At 38.4% G+C, this 26,018-nt stretch overlaps 1 protein-coding gene across 23 annotated transcripts in view; it reads left to right on the forward strand.

Moving 5' to 3' along the window:
- The window catches only part of TCF4 (transcription factor 4), a 335,849-nt gene that overhangs the window by 201,727 nt on the left and 108,104 nt on the right, over window positions 1-26,018 (forward strand). For 15 of the 23 annotated variants that reach the window (XM_015564424.1, XM_006764465.2, XM_006764467.2 and 12 more), the window contains 2 exons: window positions 15,126-15,255; window positions 15,727-15,776. In XM_015564424.1, coding sequence (XP_015419910.1) covers window positions 15,126-15,255; window positions 15,727-15,776 — 180 coding nt within the window. Of the gene's footprint in view, window positions 1-14,184; window positions 14,316-14,619; window positions 14,709-15,125; window positions 15,256-15,726; window positions 15,777-26,018 lie in introns of those variants that run through there. The other 8 variants (XM_006764466.2, XM_006764464.2, XM_015564422.1 and 5 more) reach the window with 3 other exon arrangements.

Below are 26,018 nucleotides of genomic sequence, written 5' to 3' on the forward strand. Positions count from 1 at the left end.
ACAGTTGTCTTAGGTTGCCCTTACACCCTTCGATCTATGTGCTGTAAGACTTTAGAGCAGAGGTGGGGAACCTTTTTTGTGCCAAGGGCCATTTGGATATATAACATCATTCCAGGGCTGTACAGAATTATCAACTTAAGAGTTAGCCTGCTCTGTTTGGTCAAACATTTAATTAACTCACCCCAGTGCCTTGGCAGGGTCAGACCAAATGATGTCTCAGGCCTTATAACGCCTGCGGGCCGGACATTTCCCACCCCTGCTGTAGAGGAACTTGGCTTTGAGTGAGCAGCACCCATTTCAGGGCCAATATCATGCTGGGTCGAGAGGCGGGTGGATCTTCCCCTCTACCACATGGTGAAACGGGAGGTTTGACTAGTATTTTGGGTACATAAGACTTTCTTCAAATGGCAGTGAAACTTACGTGTCCAACGAATTAAGTAGTATACAAACCAAAACAACCAAAAATGTTAACAGATATGATTGAGAGTTCTTAATATAAAAATGCTCTCCAGGAGAGTGAGCATTACCGTGAAACAATGAGGACAGGTCTCACTGCCTCTCATTGGTTATCTATGAGGGTTGGGCTAACTGGACACGTTCAAGTACATACTCTGCTCACTGGAGCAGGCTAGGTGTGGATATTCTAAAGTGGGGTTCCTCAAACTTTTTAAACAGGGAGCCAGTTCACTGTCCCTCAGACCATTGGAGGGCCGGACTATAGTTTAAAAAAAAAACTATGACCAAATTCCTATGCACACTGCACATATCTTATTTCGAAGTAAAAAAACAAAACGGGAACAAATACAGTATTTGTATTTGCATGTGGCCTGCGGGCCGTAGTTTGAGGACCCCTGTTCTAAAGGAATTGAAAGTCACTTTTACTTTAAATAGGTTTAGGTGTTGACAGTATCTCCAAAGTAATTAAAAGGTGGTGTAGTAAATTTCCTTTCACACCGCGCTTTAAGCTCTTGATAGGAAAATAACTTTATAGGCCACAGAGCCCTTGGAGCCATGTATATTTCAGAGTTCAGGGATTTTTTTGCATTTTAGGAAGTTAATATGGTATATATAACATGTTCTATGTAACCCCCCATGGAGTCTCATGCAGCATCAAGTAATTAAATAGATGCCTATTTCTAAATGTGAGTACATAGTCACACCCATGAGGATAAAAAAGATTACAGAGATCCTCACATCAGTTCAGGTCAGGTTTGTCAGAAAACTGCAGAACATTTTCAGAGATTTTTGAACATCAAAACTGAGGACAAGGCATTATGGACCTGCCCATGAAAAAAAGTTAAATACCTATCCTTTTCTGGAAGAAAACAAGCCAAATAACAAATAAAGCAAATATTATTGTTAAAGGATTATAAGCCCATCATTGTAAATTACTTCCTTCTGAGATTTCACATAAGATTTAACAATCTACACTAATAAAAGACAAAGATGCTAATTGACCATACCTTCGCTACACTCACCAGCCAATCAGAAAAGTGTGCAAATCAACCCAACAAAAATGGCGGTTAATTTGCATACACAGGCACCCAGTGAAGACTGACGATAGTGTAGAAGGAAGCCAAGCACTGCAGAAGGGAGCCAAGTGGTGGAAAAGGGAACGGATCGGAGGTAGCAGAGACAGGAACAGAACTGAGGCAGCGGACACAGGAGGGAACGAAGTGGTGGAGAAGGGAGGGAGCGAGGCGGCAGAGAAGGGAGAGAGCCAAGGGCGAAGCGGCGAAGGGAGGGAGCGAGGCAGTGGAGAAGGGAGCGAAACCCATCGAGGTGGGCTTCGCTCCCTTCTCTGCTTCTCTCTGGTCTCAGGAAGCCCTATTATTGCAGGAATCTTCCTGCAACTGGCTTCTAGTATAATATAAAGAAGGTCTATGTATATGACTAAAAAATGTTTTGAAGCAAGTTCAGAAAGAGGACCTTTCATCTAAAACAGCTTAGTTCTTCACCCTTTGTGCCTCTCCAAGCCCAATATTGAGTGGGAAGAAGGCGGTCCCTCTGGAAAAGCCTGCTGCTGCCTGGGGAGCATCAGAGCACTGCTGACTCTCAGTGCTTGAGAAGCAGTGTTGTCACCGAGCTCTGTCCCAGCTTTGTGCAGCAGACCTTGGTCCGAAATTGTTTTTCCTCCCCAGCGCTGCGGGCAGGTACAGTGCTTCTCCCGGACATTATGTAAGTGAACACAATGGGGAGGCTCCCGGGAGAGTGAGATGCTACATGTTCACTGAGTCTAGCCCTCTTCTCTACCTTTTTGTAATGAACATTAGTGAGTTATAAATAATGACATAATTTACCTATAAAACACTAAAATGAAAATCAGTTTATCTTTTACACTTTTAAAAATTAATCAAGTGGTCTTTTCCCTTTTAAATTTATTTTTGGAAGGTTTGTTGCTAGTGTTTTCTATGGAAAGCTCTCAAATACCTGATAAACTACCTGTGATAGTTTTACCTGGGCTAACAAAGGCCTTCTCTACTTTAAAATGTTTTTTTAATGGCTTATTTTATTCTCTTGCTTTTATATTTTAACCTTTGCATTTAAATACATTTTGGCATAAAGTGTGTGAGGCAAACACCTACCTAATTAATTTTCTTTAAATGCTAAGCAACTTTTGAGTATTGTTTATTAAAGAATTTTTTGTTTCCTCATTGAGTTTTAATGACACCTTTATTATAAATCTTTCTATACAGCCATTGCTATGTCTGTCCTTCTGTAGTAGTACCAAATTGTATTAATTTACTTTACTTAAAGCAGATATGTATATACATACGTACACACACACACACAGTCACACTCTAGCAGCCTGGTGCACAATATTTGTGCACTGTGGAGGGGGGTGGGGGGATGGTCCCCTCAGCCCGGCCTGTACCCTCTCACAGTCAAGCATCTGGGACCCCTTGGGGGAATGTTCACCTGCCACGGAGGTGGGAGAGGCTCCCGCCACCGCCTCTATGATCGCCAGCCATGAGGCCAGCTTCTGACTGAGTGGCGCTCCCCTTGGGGGAGCACACTGATCACCAGGGGGCAGCTCCTGCATTGAGCATCTGCCCCCTGGTGGTCAGTGCACATCATAGTGACGGGTCGTTCCGCTGTTCAGTCGATTTGCATATTAGCCTTTTATTATATAGGACTGAAGGCCCGGTGCACAAAAATTTGTGCACTCGGGCGTGGGGGGGGCCCTCAGCCCGGCCTATGCCCTCTCGCAGTCTGGGACCCCTCAGGGGATGACCACCTGCTGGCTTAGGCCCGCTCCCGAGGGGATTGGGCCTAAGATGGCAATCAGACATCCCTCTGGCAGCCCAGGAGCCCTCGGGGGATGTCCACTTGCCAGTGAGGAGCAGGCCTAAGCTGTAGTTGGACATCCTTAGCGCTGCTCAGGAGGCGGGAGAGGCTCCCACTGCTGTACTGGCAGCCATCAGCCTGGCTTGTGGCTGAGCAGAGCTCCCCCTGTGGAAGCGCACTGACCATCAGGGGGCAGCTCCTGCATTGAGTGTCTGCCCCCTGGTGGTCAGTGTGTGTCATAGCTACCGAACAGTCGGCGGTCTTTGGTCAGCTGGTCGGTGGTCTCTTAGGCTTTTATATATATAGATAGATGGACAGGAGACTATTTCTGGAGTTTTGCTATTACAAACAGGGATGGAATGAATGACTTTGCACATGTCATTTTGCATGAGTGTCTCTGTGAGATGAATTGAATAGGGGTCATTATTCAAAGAATATGTTTACATCTAATTTTGTAGATACCATGAACCCAATTGCCTTCTGTAAGGCTGTACTAATTTGAACTCCTGCAAGCAGTGTATGAGGGTTAAAGATAGATTCCATGGCCAAGGCCGGCTGAAAGCAGGTATCTGGGGTTTATTTACCTTCTATAATTGAAACTTTGTTGCTTTGAGTGGAGCTCAGAGCCGCCGCGGCAGGTGAGAATCTTGGCTTCCTCCATTACTGGAGCAAACAAGCCTCCTGCTTGCTCCAGCTTCATGGCTGCTGGCCGCCATCTTGGTTGGGTTAATTTGCATATAGTCTCTCTGATTGGCTGGTGAGCGTGGCTTAAGGTGTAGCAAAGGTATGGTCAATTTGCATGTTTGCCTTTTATTAGTGTAGATATAGTAGGGTTTCCCAACCTCTTCATAAAGATATTTCTTAGCTATAATTATCATGCATTTTATTTTCCAGATAAAATTTAGAATCATTTCAACATCTCATGTTCTCCCTCTGCTCACTCATTTTTCTCTATTTGGCATTTTGTTTGTATTTGTATTAAAAGTCTAATTTAATTTTGAGTCATTGATTAATTTTGCTCAAGTACTTTTGGGCAAAATATCTGTATGAAAGATTAAAGTATTTGGTTTATTTAAAAGTTGATATGTGAGATTATGTTGGTGTTTTAGGAGTGTTTGTGCTGCTGAATCCTGTCATGATTTTTGTTAAACTGGCTTGTGAACTAAGTCAGCTAATCAGTGTCAGATGCTCAATATCTAAATATACGTAAAACAAGGAATTATGGGGACACTTAATAAAACCATGCTTTCCTACATCTTTGAAGATAAACTATAGATGGATACAACTGCTCTGTAATTACTATCAGGAAACATAAAAATTACAATTCATTTCTAAATCTGCAAAGTAAGTTGGTTGCTCATTGTTAAAATATCATCTTCTAAAGATTTGAAAGCTGCTTATAAAATATGTGTGTGAATATTGAGTAAACTGAGAGATTGGGGACTGGCTATTTAGCTAGGAAGGATTTCCTCGAGTGAGTTCTGGATGGGATTTCAAAGGCGGACAGGTCACTGTTTTGGTGGGAAGCTGCAGAGGTCAAGGCTGAAACTCTGAAGCTAGCAGTGGCTGGAGATGAGAGAGAAGGTGGTCGGGGAAGCCCGGATTCCCTGTGATTCTCACTGTACTTCGACTGCGTTGAGGCAAGGTTTGGATGAGGAGGTTCTGCATCCAGCCTGATCCTGGCTGGCTCACAGTCGGCACTTAGTGCAGCCCGTGGACTAAATGTGAGGAAGGAGAGAGGGAGGCCTGCGAGGTGGATCAGAGCCTGTGGGGTCGGGCTGGAGGGAAGGGTGTGAGTTTTTGTGCAGGCATGTCAAACTTGTGGCCAGTGGGCCGCATGCCTGCTGGCCGCGAGTTTGTCATGCTTGTTACGGTTTTTCTGCCGAAAGAAAAGGAGCAGCTATGGGCTTTGGAAAACTAAACTCTGTTAGCAGTACATGAACATTCAGGGTGGAACAGGGGTGCAGGAGAGAGTGAGGGGTGCAGATGGCGTCCATAACATTTTGTGGTGTTCTTACCATGACAAAGTAATTGAACTTTGAGGATGTGCCCCATATAAGCGCTACACCTTCATCCTAGAAAAGAAAGTCAGCAAACTTATGGCCTGGAGCCAAATCCAGCCCACAGCCTATTTTTATAGATAAAGTTTTATTGGAGCACAGCCCCACCTGTTCATCTAATACGCATGGCTGAGTTCATGATGCATCAGCAGAGTTGAATAGTTGTGACAGGGACTTTGTGGCTGCCAAAAAATAAAATGTTTACTAATTGGCCCTTTAAGAAAATATTTGACCATTGTTCTTAGTGGTGCCATTCTGGAAACACTAGCCCAGTCAGAGAGTTCAGGCAAGGTGGTATATCAATAGTCTTTGGAAGTTTAGGTCATATAACTTCCTATGAAGAAATGTACCAAAACTGTGTGTTGTGTTTGAAGCTCAGTATGTAAGTTGTTGCCTTGATTGTCTTACTTCTGTCTCTAGTCTACTGTGGCCATTTCTGTGACCATAAGTCCACTAAAGTACATTGGGTACCTGCTGTCTTTCGATTCTGTCTTGAGCCAGCCTACTACCCACAGTTCGGAAAGTAGAATCCCAGTGCTAAATATCAAGTTTAGAGATCTTTCTGTCTGCTAAGGAGAGTAATTTCTCAGCCAGCTCTTAATTTCTCCTGGGCAGTTTTATGTGCTGTGTTCCCAGAGGAACCATTCTTTTCAAAACTCTCCCCAAACCATCTCTCCTTTTCTTGTTGTGTCTTTCTCCTCTTTTCTGCAGTGTCTTTTCTCCTCGTATATATTTTAAAGACATTAGAGAATAATTAGGAAGCTGCAGAATGTTTGTCAGAAAGATGTGACTTTTACATATTAAGGATCACATTTTAGCTTTTTTGGTGAAGCATTCATAGGGTGTTCCTCAAAACCACTCCAAAGGCACAGGAAAAAAGCTGAGGACCAGGCTGAATATATAGGTGGATGGATTTTATGTCTACTGGGCTAGAGATGGGGAAATTATTTTCATGACGGTAATTGGTGAAATCAGGTAAGCATACTCCATAGTTGATTAATTAGTCAGTTGTTGCGGACATACTGTGTAGTAGTGCCTACTGTGCTAAATGCCAGAAAGATGACTGAGGCTCATTTTCTGCCTTGATGAACTATCAGACTAGAAGACAATGAATAAACACTTCCTTGCATGCATTGTGAGAAATGTTACAGCATATGATTGTTTTCAGATGAAGTAGGAAGAAAAGTCTAGAATGAAAAGGACTGAAATGTGACAGGACTAAAATAAGCACACTGGGGAAAAGAAATGAGAGAGAGAGAGAGAAAGGGAGAAAGATCATTTATACTTCCTTAGAGAAGACAACTGACCACTCCGTGGAAATCAAGGGTAGATAACTCCAGGAGGCCGTAGAGAGCCAAAGCAAAGGCAGTGGGAGACTCAGATATGAGATCTGAGATATAAGTTGAGGTTTCATTGAAAGGACATATTGTTTTATAGCCTAACACTTCCTTAGTCTATTATAAATTTGTATAATATACACTATGTATGATACTTAGATATGGTAGTATACCCCATTATATTCTAATTTATGTAGCAATGTTACATAATATTCATATATAGTAAGATATTTTATATATATATATAACAGTATTCCTTATCAAGGCTAAGTAAGTACTAGGAACTTTGCTAAGCACTTCATATTATCTAAGTTAATTCACACAACAGGCAGATGTGATTATGCCAGCATTTCCCAGACATGAAGCCTGCCGCCTGCAGAGGTCAGAGGTAAGACTCGTTGTCCAGCATCACCCAGGAGGCAAGTGGCACTCCCACACAGGCATGTGCTGCTCTACTGAGTTAGAGGCTCTTGTGGAGTAAGTTTGAGAGGTGAGCTTCTGATTTTAAGATGAACTGAAGAGAAACAGATGGACTCCTCCTAATGGTTGGGGTCAAGGCAAGAATAAAACCAAGGGTAAGGACTGGAGGGAGGGCGTGTGTGAGGGAGAAGACAAGCACCGGCTGTGAAGTCAAGCCTAAGCGAATTCCCATCCTGGCTCTGCCGCTTGCCAGCCACACGGGTCAGGCAGCGTTCCCACGCTCATGTCCTCATGTACAATGGGGCTGTATCTTCTGCCTTGTTAGTATGTAAAGGGTCTGCAGCTGTGTCTGGCTCATAGCAGACACTCCGTGGCAATAGCTGCTGCCACTACTACACCTCTTACAGTTCCCACGACTCTGATTTCACGTTCTTCCTCCTCCTCGTACTATTACTACTGCTGCTGCTGCTGCTATTACTATTAGAGCAACAGTAGTTGGAATGATTAATGGAATAGAAATTTGCTAACAGTACCTAGAATTGTTACTTAAGTTCTCAGTTTGATCAGAAGCAATGTTCTGCATTCATTGCAATATGTAGTGAGCAATTTCAGTGCCAGGTCTCTGTGAAAGCTCACCAGGAGTAAAAACACGAATACATTATTTCCTCTTTCAACTAGTGTATAAACTAGTTGGTCTTTATACCAGTTTTTGATAAGCCATATATTCAAGAAAAAGAACTTCGGGAGGTCCTCTTAATGCACGTTGAAAGCTGACCCACGGGAGCAGGGGCCACACTGAACTCTGGAAAGGTAGTCAGGGCTCAAGTAACTGCAGAATGATTTGTAGATCTCTGTCTATTTCCCTATTCTCAATTTTCTTGTGATATATGGTAATCTTGTCACCTTATTTATAAGTTCAGACAGTTGTCAGGATACTTTATTTTAGTGAATCTTGTAGGCTTGGCTGTCAGAGTTTAATGGAGCACCTATGCCAGGTGCTGGGTGAACAGGATGAGTGGGGTCCCAGTCCTGTGTTCTGGGAAGACAATCTCTACCTGAAAAGGGTTTTTATAGGTCCTTGCTCAGAGGGGAAGGCATTTACAACAACCTTGAAATGGAACCTTTCTCAACCAATGAAAAGAAGACTGACATGTGACAGTTTGATATTCTTTTATTTAACTAAAATAGCAACCTGGACAAATGTACTTTCAGCACATCTATTGTAGCCACATGTTTATATTTATAGAATGAGAAGTGGCGCTAATTCCCTGGTATATTAACAGGTCTTACTCAAAATGTTCTATTTTTACACTGGAACAAAATTGCTGAAGAGAAGCATTTTAAGGCAAGTAGTTATTATAGCATACTTATCAAATTATATATTAAATAAACTTCCTCAACTGACAAGGAGCATAATCTGAAAAGAAGTAAGTTATCTTCAATTCTATATTGTTTATATCAGATTGTTTCAAATCTACTTTTATTGTAGGTTGCTGATTGCTTTAGTGTTTTCTTTTAGCTAAATTTCTACCGTCTCATTAACAAATGCAATCCTCTTTTTAATATGTAATAGATGACACGGGAATCCAGAGTGGATTTTCAGAAAACACAGAAAACCTCCTCAGTTTATTGTATACAACAAATAATGTTTGTTTGTTCTTTTTAATTTGAGAGGTAGTCAAATAGGTGTATGCATAAATTTTGCCAACCCTTGGGCAGCTGTAATTTCTATACCAAAATGAATGAGTTTTTATTTGACTATCACTCTGTTATACATTAAGTAATAGTTACCATGGTAACCTTTGTATCACATTATAACGTTTAAATATAAGGTGATGTGTTTACAGGAAAAAACAGTATATTAGAATTTTTAAATATTTGGTGAAATATAATCAGTAATAAAATAGATACATTTGTAAAATTTCACTTGGATTCTTTGGGAGTTATGCACATTTCCAACCAAAATGATGAAGTGCATTTATTTATTTTTTGTGATGTGATGGGGGAATATTTTTTTAGAATAGCAGTTGGTAAATACCACATAACACTTATTAAATACTGGTAATTGTCCTTGCAAGGAGAAAAATAAAATTTGAACCTGTTTGAAGTCATTTATCAGTGGCCCATATAGTAGTAAGAGTTAGAATTTAACATCACATGATTGATAAAATTATATCAAATACATTTTTGTTTTTGTTTTTGCTTACCTAGTTTGGCAATACCTAGTCTGACTAGTTTTGTTCACACGTATAGTTGAATTAGCAGTCATAGTTTGCTTGTGCTTACAAAAGCAAAATTCAATGAGCCCTTGAAGAAATCTTTATGGCTGTTTCAGGAAAATGGCCACTATTCTGAAATTATTGAGACTGATTGTTGGCTAGTTTCTTTATTAAATATGAACTCAAACTAGCCATTTCTTGTTGCCAGTGTAACTCTGGGCAATAACGTTTATTTAACTAGTTTTTAGGTTTTAGTTTTTATAGTGGCTTTTCAAAATTATTGCCTCAGTGTATACTAACTGACATTCTCAACTCTTGAGGAATCGTTTACATAATCCTCAGTGGGCTGTAATATGGGACTGTGAGTTGGAGGAACAGAGAAGGAGGGCAGCCATGTGCTGGACACCAGCTCTCCTGGACATGTTACATATGTTGTATAATGTGTTCTGGTGACACTGTGTTAGAGCTTTTATTATTCCCTTTTTACAGCGGAGGAAAGAGGGTTTAGAGCAGTTGCATAACTGACCCCCAGTCATTTTGCTGTGTGTGCTTCTGAGCTTTCTGGGTGATCTTTCTGAATTCAAAACAACCTCCCTCTTTTCTTAGGAGGTTTAGACTCCACTTCTGACTGGTACAGTGTGCACTCCACTTTTACAGTGGAAATAGAGAACATTGACCAAAGGTCCTTAAAACCTTTGTTAAATGATAATTTTAATAATCTGCATTTCTGTACAGCACAATAACAATCTGTTAAGACCCTGATTATGAAAGTTATCTTATCTTTCTAAGTGTCCCCAGTTCTCCTTTGTTGAAATCAGGCATAGGACAGAAATCAAAATAAACCAAAAAAAGTGCATTCTGGGAACTTCAGGTTGAGGACTAAAGACTGTCCATGGACTGACCTTCAGTTTTGAGCTTTGAAGTTCAAAAGTGGACAGGTGGAAATACTGCCTTCTTCATTGCCCTTTGGTGCAAGATATATTCTATGTTGCAGAGTAAGTGCCAACAGCAGCAAAATTATCGTCCCCTCCTGCTACTGTAGTAAGTCAGCAATGGCCCTTCTGTGGTCAAAATGGCAAATTCAGCAGCAGCTATTCGACAGGGATTTGCAAAAACTTCCCCGTGGCTGTTAGGAATCTTATTCAGCAGTGTCTTTGAAAACCCAATTCTGTGCAGAATTAGCTATGTAGAAATGACCTCAGTTGTGCTTTTTTTTTTTTAAGAGTTTTAAACAAATGTAATTTTTAATTTTTCTCAGTATGAATTTTGCGCTTAGCGCTGAAAAGTCTATTAGGTATCTATACATATATCCAGTATTCTTAAATTTAACATGGTTCAGAATTTTCTTTTCATATTAATGTAAAGCCTTCCAAAATTCCTGGCTTTATAGAGTCAGTTCGCCACACAAAGCCACTATACATCACTTAGGTTTGTGATGAAAGAATGGAATTGCAGCTGTGTGAGTATTAGAATACCCAAACATGAATTAGACTCACAAGCATTTGGCAATAGTTCAGAAAATGAGCTTAATCTGGTTTCATCTGAGACTGCTTTTCTCTGTTCTACAACATCCCCCCAAGTTGTTGTGTCTGATATCAGATCACAACGTAATGGGAGTGACGCAAAATCAGAGAAAGCCTAAGAATCCAGGGGCGCATTTGCCTTCCCCAGAGATTTTTTTTTCCTTCTATTTCTTTTTTTTTCTCTCTCCCAGATTCCAACTCTGAAATTCAAGGTCATTCACCTATTAGATGAATTAATTATAAGCCAGAAAAGCAGCATTCGTTGTACTCTGATCTCACTCATATCTATAATTAAGGGTAAATATAATCTTCCTTTTAAGAAATGTACCACCCACCCATTGCATTTAAAGTGCTGACTGAAAAGAAATAATAGTTCAGAGCAAGATGATTTTAGTTTAACAAGAAAAAAGTTGATAATTTAAGCTTGAAGCAGTCAGTTCTATTTTTGATTACCATTCAGTTATAAATCTAATTTGAGATGTATGCTGCTTTTCTGTTACTCAAATTTTAATTCATGGTTTGCATTCTTGGTTGCATAAGCCAAGATCAGGGATGTTAAAAAGCTTTCCCCAAAAGAAATGGGGGATTCAGTGGTTGTTGATCAGGTATGTTAAAAAGCTTTCCCCAAAAGAAATGGGGGCAGGGTTAAAAATCTGTTAGAAAGACAGTCTGAAACCCAGATCTGATGTAAAACAAACAAAAATTTTAATTGAAAGGGACCCTCACAGAATGCTGCACTTGGCATTGGAGTAGCTATGTTGGGACTGGCCCTCTGCTGAAGAATTGGCTGCCGGGGGTAGACCCCAAAATATTTAAACCTGATCGACAATATCCACCTATTTAATACTTTGATTAGAGTATTTTGAGTCTTAAAATTGTTTATCTTTCAATAAAGTAAGGAAAGAATAAGGGGAAGAGCTCATCTCATCACATTGCAGACAGTTAAGCAAATGCTAAACCATGGGTTTAAGATTTACAGGTTCGCTTTTTGAGATGCCACATCTTGCTTCCAGTGTTTCCTGGCAGACGTGGGCAGCCTTCTACTGGGACCCAGGGTAACCGCAGAGCATGAGCTTGCACAGTGTCAAAACCTCAAACCTCGCTAACCCTGTACAAGGCAAAGAGAAATTGACCCATTTAAAAGTAGACTTTCCCTTTCAACCTTAACATTTATTAACCATAAATTTGTCTTTACACTACATGTAGGAAAATTCGTATGTAAATGAATTCCTTGTCCATTTTATGCAATACTTAATTTACCTTATTCAATCAAATTAATTTATCTTTTTAAGTTTGTAAACTCCGATTTTTCAGCTGGTGGAAAATTTTTTTATCTTTCTTATTGCTACAGTTAAGTGTGTGACGTAAAGGCCAAACAATAGTCAATGGTCATTGTTCATTTCACAAGTATACTCTACAATGAGAACACATATATTTTTATCTTGATTTTTCCCTGGGGGCTGAATAGGGCCCCCTTAAGTGTGAGGAAATGCTTATTTTTGTTACATTAGAAGAATGATTCTGTTGTCAAGTGAAAAAGAAAAAGGAACAAACAAGTCTAAAAAGATAGACACAGAAATGTGCTTTGTAAAAAAAGAGATTAGCATGAGCCACTAAATGTTTGTCGGCGCTGTCTGGTTTTAGACTAAGTCACTCTACACAGTTCATGTGGCGGGCTGCACATTCTAGAGTCGGATACATGATCTATTTACAACTGGCCCATGAAATAATTTTCTTTTACATTCACAACAATAAGGTGAGCCACAGGCTCTTAGCTACCGTCTAGTTATCATTTTATATTTTTCACAGCTCTATTGCGAATGCTGCTAAAATACAGTATTGCAAGTTTCTTTTTTTTTCTTTTTATGTTGACTTATTGAATGCATCTACTTTCTTGGGAGTGAAAACCTTTGCCACCAGTACCAACAAAATAAAGCAGTAGTTAAGCTTATTAAAAAGACAAGCATTTAAAAAATCTGCTCAGCACTTTTCTGAATATTTTGTATAATTTTAGAAAAATAAACATGAAGAAATGGGATAATCCATGGTTACCAGAAGGGAAGGAGAGTGGGGAGGACTGAGAAGGTAAAGGGGATCAAATATATGGTGAAGGAAAGAGACTGCACTTCAGGTGTTGAGCACACCATGGCATATGCAGGTGTCTTATTATAAAGTTATTCACTGAAACTTAAGTGTATATTAAGTATATTTTTATTAACCAATGTCACCCAATAAATTTAATTAAAAAGTAAAGTACAAAAATATTATCAATAATATAATTTTAAACTCCTATTTCCAATGAAATAAAGACTCATTTGTAGATTTATCAAACTATAAGAGGTTGTGATTTAAATCATCTGCAGATTTATTAATGAAAATTTCAAAGAAAATTTGGATTTGGACTTAAATATTATATAGACTTCGTTAATAAGATTTACCAAGATCAAGATTTTTGATTGAGGTTCTAAAAATGTTTAATGCTATTCTTAAAATGACAAAGAAATCATTTGATGATATACTGTTGGATTCCTGATTTTGTAGAAAAGTTGATTATAAAAAGCTCTGTATTTTAGTTTGTCATTGCATAGCATTTTGACATCTTAAATTCAGAAGAGACAGTAATTGAGCATGTGGATGCCAGATTTTTATCTGGTATATAATCTGGTTTTTATTGGCTATTTATTTGGTAGATATTAAGATACTTACAGTGAGCTGATTACTCAAAATGCGCTTCCAACCTAAAATCTCACCCTTGAAGTTTTATTTCAAAGTAAGGTTTATTATGTATCCCTTCAAAAAGTCTGAAACTGGAATCAGGCAAAAGCTAGCTTGTCAGTAGCTGATTAGTCCTTTATCTATTACTCATCCAACACTCACAAATCCCTGGGAATGGAAGGGTCTCTTTATGATATTTCGCTATATGGCAGGGGAAAGGGAAGGTTTAAATTTTTGATTTTCCAGCTTATGGGTCATATTTGACCAACTGCTTTCACTAGCAGACATGCCACTTTGTTGAGCTATTTAGGAATCAAAAAGACTGCCTTAATTTAAAACAAGGACCCTTTGTTTTAGTTGGTGACTGCCTTGTGAAATTTTTCAGTTCTCAGCGGGTTAACCAGGGAACAGGGGCAGAGTCATAATTGGCCTATTTAGAGTATTTTGCATGTGAATAGTGTGTTAGTGAAGCATCCCTAAGTCTGTTGTGAGTGACATGGTGATTAGAATTTAGATTAGGGAAAACACATTCTGTACTTTATCAAGGACAGTAATTAGTTCAGTCAGTAAAAGTTGATTACAAGTAACGATAAAGTTAGATTTTTAGTACTTAATTTTAAAATTTCTTTATTAAATAGTAAACTTGTTCTTAATATAAATGGTAGCATCTACACTTGTTTTCTTTCACATCAGAATAATTAAAAGAACTATGTGTTCAATGCAGAGCTTAATCAGACGATTTATATGTTATGGGTAAGTTTCTATGTAGCTTTTAGAAAATGTGATATTATATCATCTTTCATATGTCATCATTTTCGAAGGTTGAGTAATTTGCCACACTGTGATAAGTTAATGATATTTGTGAAAGTTTTCTCGTGTTCAGGTAAATGTTTAATCTGTGGGGATGTGTTTCAACCTCCGATAGTCCTCAAGAGGGCACCTAACGTTCTTTAATCTGTTCCTGTCAGCGCAGAAAGCCTCCTGTTCCTATGATTTTGGGGGTTAATGTGAGGGTTTGAATTTCCACCCGGACCGTTGGCATTTTCTTTTCTGTGGGTGCTGCGTGAGTCTGGGGAGGATCGCGCTGTGCCGAGGCAGAGGCAAGGTTCTCGGTGGACTTAGCATCTATCTCCACTCACCCCCAGCGTCAGCAGCCGGGGAGTTGTGTGCGTTCGGAAAATCAGATGCTGCTTGGTTCTTGTTAAGGAAGGGCATGAATAGTTCCCAGATGTGAGCTTAAGTAGAGATAAAGAAAACATTAGTCTTACATAAGTGCCCTTTTCTTTTAAATCAAAACGTTAGTCCTCTTAAAAGATTAAAATACTGCTTAGGAGGGAATCACCTTCTACCTTCCTTTCCAAAGTAGGAATTAAAAATTCACCGACTCTGTGCTAGCTTCTTCGACTGTTTTCTTTCCCTTTTTGTGTTGGTGGGTTTTAATTGTTTCAGCTTAGCAGATGCTCTTTTCTTTATTGCGTTGGTTTAAGTACTAACAATCAGTTGGGGGGTGGTGAATGTGAAAAATTAACCTTATTTGCTTGTTTTCCCTTTTTAACCTTTCAGCAGAGTCTCCTTGGAGGTGACATGGATATGGGCAATCCAGGAACCCTTTCGCCCACCAAACCTGGTTCCCAGTATTATCAGTATTCTAGCAATAACCCCCGAAGGAGGCCTCTTCACAGTAGTGCCATGGGTAAGGTATTCCTCTGTTTGAATGCCTGAGTGATTCTTAGTAGTCTCTTTTTTCTGTCTTTTTTAATACCACTCTCTCATCCTGTCCCCCCCAAAAAAGAAAAAAAATCATGAAATTTTGCTCAATTGTCAGGCTCATGATTCCCCCTCAGTAGCGCATTGGGTGGGGTATGTTAACAACCTATAGCAGAGGAAGAGCTATTGTGGTGAGCGCTTATTTCTTATGTTCTCTTCGCGGCCCATATGAGAAACATTTTGAACAATCAGAGTATTAAAAAGTTGAATATGTGCACTTTTATGAAAAAGGCAGAATTTGATTTCTGCCAGGATAAAAGGCGGTCATGGTAGCAACATTTTGCTAAGATAACGATTTAAGAAAATCTGGCCTAATCTAAAAGGCTTCGTGGTTTAAGCTGCTTTAGTTAGGAAACTGGGCCTGCAGGGAGCTCACAGACTCTTCATTTCCTTTCAGAGGTACAGACAAAGAAAGTTCGGAAAGTTCCTCCAGGTTTGCCATCTTCAGTAAGTACTGCTGGTTTCTGCTTTGAATATGGTTAATTTCATTGTTTTGTGAGATGTGAGGGCAACAGGAGGAAATGAGGTTCCGTGCGCCAGAGCTGCAAGGTTATCTAGAATGTGGATGAGGAAGGAATGCCCTGCACGTGCAGCCACCGGACCCACGTTGGAGTGATTTATGGCATGTTCTGCAAGACTGGGTGGTTGTGTGGGTATTCAGCAGGTGAAGCTCTGAAGGGAGCCTTGAAAAGGTGCCTGAAGGTCCAGGAGTTTTACCTGTGCGGAGCTTTCAAGAGAATGAGTATTAGTTTCATGTGTTGGTTAAATTCTTTGTCAGTATTATGATGATTTATGGATTTGCATGCGAAAGGAGATTTGTGGAGAGGATTTAGGAAAAATTTACATGGTTTTCAGCCCAGAGTGCATAGAGAATGTCTCTATTTTCTAAAGAGGTTACTGAATAAGACTGCAAAGGTAGCTGCTTCGGTAGCCATTTGTGTCTGGAACACCAGGTGACAGCAAGAAGAATCCAGCTGTAACCAAAAGCATTCTGGGTCTTTCTCATAGCGAGCTAAATGCAGGAGTGGCTGAGGTCCCTCCAGTCCCCAGCACAGCAAACAGTGGTTGTGATCACAAAGAAATATGTGATATCTTATTTTCATTTCTTACATATATTTTCAGATTCGAGGTCCTGTTTCTTTTTATTATTATTTAAAACTGGTCTATTTCTAATAATTTCTTCACATAGAATACAAATATGAGTTCCTCTCTTCTTTTTTCTCCTTCCTTTCTATCCCCCCTCCCAATTCTTCTTTCCTTTCCATGAGATAGATATTATAATTTAAATCTTTGTTCTGTAGGACACTAGTATTCTTTGAAAAGAATGATAAAGGGCCTATTGTAAGTTCTCACATTCTAAAATAAATTGTGTTTATATTTCTGAAAATATATTACTAAGTAATTTTTGCTTTTTATTTTATTTTATTTTTAATAAAATGGAAGAATACTAGTTTTTGCAAATGCACTGTTAGATTAACCCAAACACCTGTGTATTTGACTTGATTACAGTTCAGTTCATCTAAAAAGTTATTAAGTGAATATATCAGAATAACTCTTATGGGGGGGGGCAAATTTTGTATGCTGATTATCATGGACTTGGCCATGTTGAAGAGGTGTCACAAAAGTATCCATAAATATAGAAAAATAGTGTAAATAAAACTGCCAATACATATAAAATAGTCACTTTGGACTACCAATAAGTCACTTAAAATGTACTGAGTGTTTATTCTTTGATTTTTCTATGTTGAATTGAAATTGACTAATATCCCCTTAAGTTTTTATAAGCATATTTTAAGCTTGAAGTTTCTGGTGGATTTAATGTAGATGAAATTTTAGCTCTTAATAGCTTTATGAAAACTTGAAATGATATAGTCCTCACAGCTGTTTACATTTTAAACATGCTTAAACCTAATATGGACAGCATTAAGTACAATAAGTGAACCTTTGAATGTTCTGAAATGATAGAAGAGCTCTGTGGTATAAAAGCCAAGCAAAACTTAAAGCAATAATGCCCTATTTATGCCTCATATTCAAATACATTTAGGTGTTTGTTTTTTTCCCCCAACGCTAAAATAATGCAGAAATCTGTAGTTTCTAAGGGGTGCTTTGGTGTGGCATTAGAAATTATCTATCTGCTTATTCATTGTTAACAATTTCTCATAATTCATTGTATATTTTTAAGTATTTCCCTGGAGGGAACTGGCCACTATAGAAATTTGTCTTAATAGCAAATTTTTCTTTGCTATTCTATTAATTGCTATTAAGACAATTTATGTGTTGCTGATATGTTAACAAATATTAAAGTATATTTTCCTTCTGTATAGATCTGGAATTGGAAATTTAGTTTGCTTTATTTAATTTTGGGGTTTTGATGATCAGTTTAGGAATTACTATTGATAGAAAGTGTATCTTGGCTACACGTTTTAGTGGTCCTTGTAGAACATCTGGTAAATAGGGTACCTTTTTTGAAAGACAAGGAGGGAAATTCTGTTGAAATGGAAATTTTACCCTTTTGTGTGTGTTTGACTTTGTGTTTTACTCAGAAGAATAAGATACCTTGGTTGATTTTTGGAATCCAATAATCTATTATCATTACTTTAAAAATAATCTAGCTCTGTTTAAATAGCAGTGTAACTTAGTTTATATTAGCTTTGTTGTATGTGTTGATTATATGCGTTACCATCACACAAAATGTATATTTTATTTTGACCCCAAGAGATGGTCTGTAGTAGACACTGTAACACTTCTGCCCCAGTAGATCTATATTTATGTATTTTTAGATCTCTGCTATGTTTAATTCTTTTTTTTAAGCTCAGATACACTTATGAATATTTATTTGATAAGAGACACCTCTAAAACGTCAATATATATGAATATTTTCATAACAAATAACAAAAATTACGGTTAATAAAAGGTTTCCTTTGGAGTGGTTATGACTAGATAAAGACATTTATGTTTTCTTTCATACATATTTACCATGATAAGTAGTAATAAATCTGTTACAATCTGTTGTGTCAGCTCCACTTGTTTTTGTTTTTTGTTGTTTTGTTGTTTTTTTTCAAAATAGGACCTTTCTCTTCCTTAACATAAAATAAAGAAAATTGAAACTGTGACATCTGTAATCAGATGTTATTGATGACATGACTGTGGGGCAGAAGCTGGACTTCTCTGGTGGCCATTAGGCGGGGTCTTGTAGGAAATGAAGAGAGGGAGGGGCTTGCCTAACCCTGTTTTTGAAAATACTGCAGCATCTGTGGGAGAGAAAAACGCACGCCTGGCCCAGCATCATGCCATAGACCTGGCAGGTCCTTAAACGTGTGTCTGTGCCCTGTGCTGCTTCCAGAGCCCCAGGTCACTGAGGAAGCCGGGCCGGGGAGGGGGCGAAGGCCATCCTGCAGGGCCTGTGGCCCAGGCGCAGTGGGGAGGAAGTCCTTCCCTCTGGAGAACAGGCCTGCAGTTGGGCGAGGGGGATGTTGTGTTTAAAGGAAAGGCTGTGTGAAGTGACAGCTCTAATGGCCCAGAGCCCTGCTTAGCACGCAGAACATTGTCATGTTCTCTGTTCAGGTTCTACTATGAGCTCCTCTCAGGCCCATCCCAGTCCCTGGCAGCCCTTACCTGGCGGTGAGATGTTGGTCAGAAAGCTCCTTTTGTTGATGCCAGTTTGTTTCTCTGAGCTAATTTCTAGACTCTACTTGTGAAGTTCTTACTTGTTTGATTTCAACATCTTGGTTTTCTCTTTAAAAACATTTACCATCTTAGTATTTTTCAACTTTACTGCTCTTTTCAGCAGTTGTCTTACCTTTCGTATAACCTAATAACATACATACTAAATCATGAATTTATGCAGAAAAATCTACCACTTTAAATCACATTTTTGGAAAAATGATCCACGATTCTTAGATGTTAATACAGGAGCATTAAGATCTAGAAAGCAACAAATTGTCATATTGTATAGTTTTAAAATATTTTTTCCAAACATGAAGATATGCATCTCCTTTCAGAAACATTCTTGTGCCCATCAGTATGTAAATACATAAGGCTTTACTCTTATAATTTAGAATGTTTCAAAACAATCTACATTTTACCAGAAACTATTAATAACTATAATCATTTCACTTTAAACATTGGTGGAATCTATCTTCACTTCTAGTCGTTTTGAATTCACTGTCACTCTCCGCTGAAATCCCTAGAACCCCAGAGTTCTCTGGAAATAAGTTTTATCCTTAGAAATAGTTTATGGTCTCGTATATCACCAAGTGATCCTTTATTCACACTGTACTTCTCAGTAAAGTCTGTTTTCTGTGTTGAATTGCAGTTTTAGTTTGGGTATTATTGTTTGTGTGTTTGTTTTTTTATTTGAAATTTAAGAGGATCTGCCATTGTATTAAGTTGTCAGAGATCATTTTGGACACACTGGTTTTAAGGAAGACAATCTCTATTATCACAAATATTCTAAAATAAAATTTAGAACCTTCAGGAAAATGTGAGACATAAGTTAATCACTATATGGATTTGAAAAATACAATTCAGTGTTTAGCAATTTTCATAAGGAAAAATTCTCAATAAAATAAAATCTTAAAGTTCTGATGAGGCTTTCTTTTATAGAAGAGATTACTGGGAAATCACGAAAAGGTGGATAATGCTGATGACTAATTATTTTGTGCGTTTTCCATTATATTAACAACGCTTCATATTTGAAGGTTTCAAACATGACCTCGAGTTCATACCTGAAGTTATTTTGAGAAAAAAACTTTTCTCAAATGCATGAAGAAATCACAATTTAAAAGAGAAGTTGGTAAATTGTTTTGTTTTTTTCATATTAGAGTTCCAGAAATCTTATATGATCAAAAAATTCAGTGCTTAAAATGCATAATTTCCCCCATCACTTTTGAAACTGATCATGAGGAAATCACAATGATGCTTTATCATGTCATCCACCTTGTCACTTCAGTGACAAGACAACTTTTGTTAAAATAAAATTTATATTAAGTTTAAAATGATCTGTCAGCCACCTGGACTCTATCTTGACTAGGAAGGTCTAGAAGTAGCCAGCCAATTATGTGATGAGATATAAAAGGAGGAGCCTCTTCAAGGGCCATTCCTGGAGAGGGAGGTACTTTGTGAAAACATATCACTGTAGGAATTTACATTGAAATGTTAGGATAAGTCACAGTATTCCAGCTTTAAACATAGTATGACCATTTTTCAATTAAAGATATTGAAGCATGAAGTTTGGATATTAAGCTTGTGTTTACTAATTATGAAAGTGTATAGGTGGGTGAAGGATAATGCAATTAAATCATCCCAAATAGGGGAAACATATTATTCACACAATTTATATAGAATGTGACACTGGGAAATACCTTGATATTTGACAAATATTCACCACAGATTATTCCTGATTTTGTGCAGTTAATACTGAATTCAGTAAATCAAAAGCTTCAGAAATTCAGCACATTCATTGTTTCTTGGAAAACCAATCATATTCTCGCTATTGCAGTTAGAGGTCACGCTTTTTACGAATGGCTGGTTATGAAACAAATATAGGAGAATCTATATTTAAGTTTTCATTGTGGGTTCTTATTGCATTAAGGCTATTTCAAAAGCATACAAGACTTAGAGGCAAATATACAACATATATACCATTAGGCATTCCAGTCCTTCGGGAGTTTGCAACAATTTTCTATGTTTTTGTTTAGAATTTTGGAATAATAGCATTTAGTGTAAAACTAGAATCATTTGTTGAGAAAGGAGAAATATAAATAAGGGAACTCCTATTTTGGATCTTACTTTATCATGTTCTTTGAACAGTCTATTTGGTGTGAAGTTATAGACTCCATTGGAGTGGTGTTTAATTATTAAGAAATCTAAGAAGCCGTTGCAAGGCTGCTTACCTAGATCGAGACTTGAAACAGATCTTGCATATGTTTTGAAATTATAAAAAGTTATTCTGGATCTGTGGATTTATTTTATGCTTGTGGAATAATATAGATGGTTGGCTTAATATTCAGTAGACTACCACTTTTGTGAACTTTTAGTATTTCATGTATTAAAACATTTGTTTTCTTTTCTAACATAGAGATTTTTTCCCTCGATCATTGATAATTGCTGCATTTCTAATGTGTGTTTCCTGGTTTCAAACATTTAAGTTTTTGTTTGAAAAGAATAAATCAAAGTTAAATAGCATTGGGAGGACTAAATAAGATTCTCTCGAAATAGGTACCAATAACCCTAAAAGGAATGAAGGGTCTCTTCAAAAGTAGCAAAGTTGTATTTCCTTGAAGCAGATGAAATTGTCAGGCTGTTGACAGACACTTGCTTTTGTTATTGTTTTTTTTTTTTTAAATAAATTTCACTGAATTCTTAGACTGAGCATAATGTTGGATTTCAAAGCACTAGCATGAGATTCTCAGCCTTGATCTCAAACTTCCCAAGCTGTGTTTGTGTACACGCGTGTGGTGCTCATTTTAGAGGAGAGAGCTTTTATAAAATGCAGTGCAAAATGTGTGGTTTTAAATGCTCGATTATTTTATCTCAAAGCAGCAGCATGCGAACGATTCCCCTTTTTAAAGTTGCAGCTGCTGCAGAGGTGCGGGCTGCTTAGGACTCTGGCTTTGCTTGAGCTTATGCTCCCTCTTCAGAGCGATGGTGGTAGTGCAGAAGATTCGGCGTTTTGCAGAATTTCAAGGTAGAAAATAGGATTTAAGTTTTGGTGAGAACTATATATTCAGTTCTGAAAGAATGGCAAATTAGATTTGGAAAAGGACATTTTAATAATTATATTTCAGTGTTTTAATGACACCCCCTATTGTCTCTCTAGTCTAACTTTTTCATCTGAGGAATTAATTAATCATAAATCTGCTACTAGGGTTGAAACTTGATAGATAAGCGATTACTTCCAGAGTAATCAGAAGAGGGTCTGTGTGTATATTAAGTTTCACTACATTTATTTTGAGTATTTGGTGGAACAGAAGACTGGGGACATTTTTTTCTGAAATCCTCTTCATAGCAAGTTGCAAAGAAAAATTCGTGTTCTGTTGCTAGAATTTAGTTGTGTTCGCAATGACAGCAATTCAAAGGCATTTCCTTTGTGAAGCATGGACTCCTATTAGAAAGACTTATATTTTCTCAGAAAAGCGACCCTTGTGGTACATTCCTCACACATCCATATAAAAACTGTCACCACTTACAGTTGCCATTTTAGAAAAATGCTGTTTTGAGACAATTATTTTGATATTATCTGAGAATTTGTGCCTAACTGTCTAGAGCAGCCTCCTCCCTCCCAACCCATATCATCCTAAATATGCCTCCTGGATTATACTTATAATAATATTGTAATGGCTTCATTCTACCGATTGGCACAGTATATCATTATATCATTAGCTGCTATGAGAAAGCAGTTTCAAGTAGGTGTCTGATTTCTTAGCGTTAATGTTTTCAAGTATCCCTGTTTGGGGAATTCGGTTGTTTCACAGGTGCTCAGGTGTATTAACCCAAGGTACAATAATGTTTTCTGGCTTGCTTATTATAAAATGAACTTGAAGCACAAAATAATTCAGTAATAAATAGAGTATAAAAACTGGGGCTTTATCTTCATAAGAAAGTCTAATAACTGAGATGTTAGCAGATGGGCTAAAAATAGAATTTGTGAAGGATGCACACTCCTTTTCATTACTACCGAAGCTGAGATTTTTAAAGAATGCTCATGGCCTAGTGATTACAATTTGCTCAATCAATTTGAATTTTTAAAGTCATTAAGCTAAGTAGAAAATAAACCTATTTCTGTAACTAATGTACTATTTGAATGTATTATTATGTAATAAAAAGGTACACATTCTGCCATTTAATACTAAGACATGTGCTTCATGAGTGAAATTGTATTACCAAAGCCTATGGGTTCCTCATATAGTGCCTTCATATGAAGTTCATGTTCAGATGTATACAAGACATTGCCACATATAATCTATGGCTGAATTGATAGTGGTAGGCAAAAGAAAAGAGAATTAAGCATATTTATTATGGACATATATAGTTGGAATTACAAAAATCAAACCCCAATAGATAATTCTTTTACTTATAAAACAAAATAATGCTACTTTTGTTTTCTCTTTAATAAATTACATCAACATCTAGCTATTAAGTGGAACCCTAAAATAAGCTGAGAGCACCCAGGGGGAAAAGCATTTTCAGAAGTTTTCATTCATTCATTCATTCATGCATTCATTCATTCATCTCTTTCTTCAAAGATACTCATTCCAAGTATATTGTTCAACTAAAATAAAATCTAGACATATCATCTATTTGAATATTTCTTTCTCTCCCGTGCGCCCTTCATTTAAATCGTAAAGCTTCAATCCAAGATTCTTCATGTTTAAGGGAATCCCCCTTGCTGTCTCACATCCCACTTTGGGGAATGGCCTTAGCATTTTCAAAAGCATACAGTCTGGCCTTTGGAGACAGTTGTACAATCAAAATAAAATAACCCTCAGTGTACCACAAGTACCTTTTGTCTTTTAGGTTTATTATGTATCCATCTTAAAGAAGGTAAGGGTTTTATTATATATACATCTTTTTTTTGTCTCATAGAAGCTAAACTCATTGTGTTATGCACATTATTTTGAAATGTATTTCCAATGAGTAAATATAGCAATAAAAGTGGTATAATAGGGTAGAAATAAAAGGCTCTTCCCAGTTTCATGTGTAATACCCTCTATTTACCCAGTGGCCTTGGTAAGATCACACACCTATTTCATGGTCTACAATATACATATAAATGGTGTCTGTTGAATGAGATGATATTGGTATACTAATAACATACCCTTAACATAGTGTTTACTCTGTGCCAAACATAAACACTTTGCATCTATTTGAAATCATTTAATCCTACCAAAATTCTGTGAAATGGGTACCACTATTTATTCATGGCTAAGGATATGGAAACTCAGAATACATTAAATATTCGGAAGTTTCATCTCACTGTAGAATGAGTGTCAGTGCCCCCAGTGTCAGTGCACTAGTGGTAACGCACAACTTCCACCCACTAGGCAGATCTGTTAGAAAGACCAGACAGCCCAGGATAGCATTTCTGTAACGGAGACAGAATGGCCCAGTGCTTTCCATGGAACCTGATCAGCTGGGGTTTTTAATGGTGGTTAGCACAGTCCTGTGGCATTGTCATAGCTAAGATATGGTAACAGCCGATGATAGTGATGACAAACACCGCCAATGTTAACATTAGCAACGAGGTAATACCTGCCCTCTGGCACTGGTGAAGAATTCAGCAGATAGTTTACCAGAGTAGTTGGCAGGGCAGAAACTAAAGCAGGGTCTCAGCTGGCATGCAGAAGAGTCCTGCCCCCCACAGGTCACTTGGTGTTTCTGAAATTATAAAATACTAGAGGCGTCCTAACCAGTTTGGCTGAGTGGATAGAGCATCGGCCTGTGGACTGAAAGGTCCCAGGTTCGATTCTAGTCAGAGGCATGTACCTTGGTTGTGGGCACATCCCCAGTAGGGGGTGTGCCGGAGGCAGCTGATCGATGTTTCTCTCTCATTTATGTTTCTAACTCTCTATCCCTCTCCCTTCCTCTCTGTAAAAAAAAAAAAATCAATAAAATATATTTTAAAAAATAAAATAAAATGAAATACTAGAGGCCTGTTGCACGAAATTCATGTAAGGACCTTGGCCCCGGCTCCCGCCTGCCGCTGCCACGGCCTGGGTCTCTGCCGTCTCTTGTCGCAGCCTCTGCCACAGCCCCCACCAGCTGCAGCTTTGTCTGGAAGGAAGGACATTTGGAAGGACGTCTGGTCTAATTAGCATATTACCCTTTTATTATTAGAGATTGCAAGTGCTTTGTGTATGTCCTTGTCCTTATAATAATGTCTCTGTCGGGCCAAGGCATCCAGTCAGCCCTTTTCAATATTAGACTGCTCACTCCACAAAGTTTGTGCTAAAGTGCGGACTTCATCTTTTTCCCTTTTGGTGGGACATCAGTCCAAGATGACAAAGCTCCTCACAGTGATTCCCCCTGCCAAGAGCTGCGTTAGGCCTACATCAGCCCTGCCTCTAAGTGATAGGAGAGGCGTGCTGCTGCTTTCACGTCCTGTCAGTGTTTTCTGTAATTGGCCAGAGCTGGGTCCTGGGAGTGACGTGTGCTTCCACTTCGGTAGGCCTGGCTCCGGTGCCCTTGGTGAGGGAATGTGAGGCCTGGGGTTTCATTCATCTGGCGAGATGAAGATGAGTTGACCTGGTGGGTGCGTGTGGCAGTTTGTTTCTCTTACCCAGTCAGAGTTGGATTTGTTTAGGCGAATTTCTAACATTAAACAGGGCTATTTATACAGATGTTTTAAGGGTAAAGTCGAAGACTTGCTGGATTCTGGCCTTTGCCGCATTGTAATGTGTTTTTTCTCAGTGCCATGGCTGAAATCATAAAAGTATTTTTGCTTGTCAGCTGTGGGAAACTTAAAACAATTTTTTATAAGGGCTGATTACTTCACTCTTGCAGTTAAGCGGGGAAGAGAACATCTGGAAAAGGGGGTCGGGGAGAAAGAGCACGGTCTCTACATTCTGCCACGGATGTTTTTCCCCAGCCAGTCCTAATTCACAGAAAAACGAGGCACCGCGTCGGGTTCCTGGGGAAAGGCCCTTTTGGGCTGGACATTTTCCTCATGTCCCTGAGCAGGAACCAAGC

The sequence above is a fragment of the Myotis davidii genome, unplaced genomic scaffold (assembly GCF_000327345.1).
Source record: "Myotis davidii unplaced genomic scaffold, ASM32734v1 scaffold38, whole genome shotgun sequence".
Taxonomy (NCBI): domain Eukaryota; kingdom Metazoa; phylum Chordata; class Mammalia; order Chiroptera; family Vespertilionidae; genus Myotis; species Myotis davidii.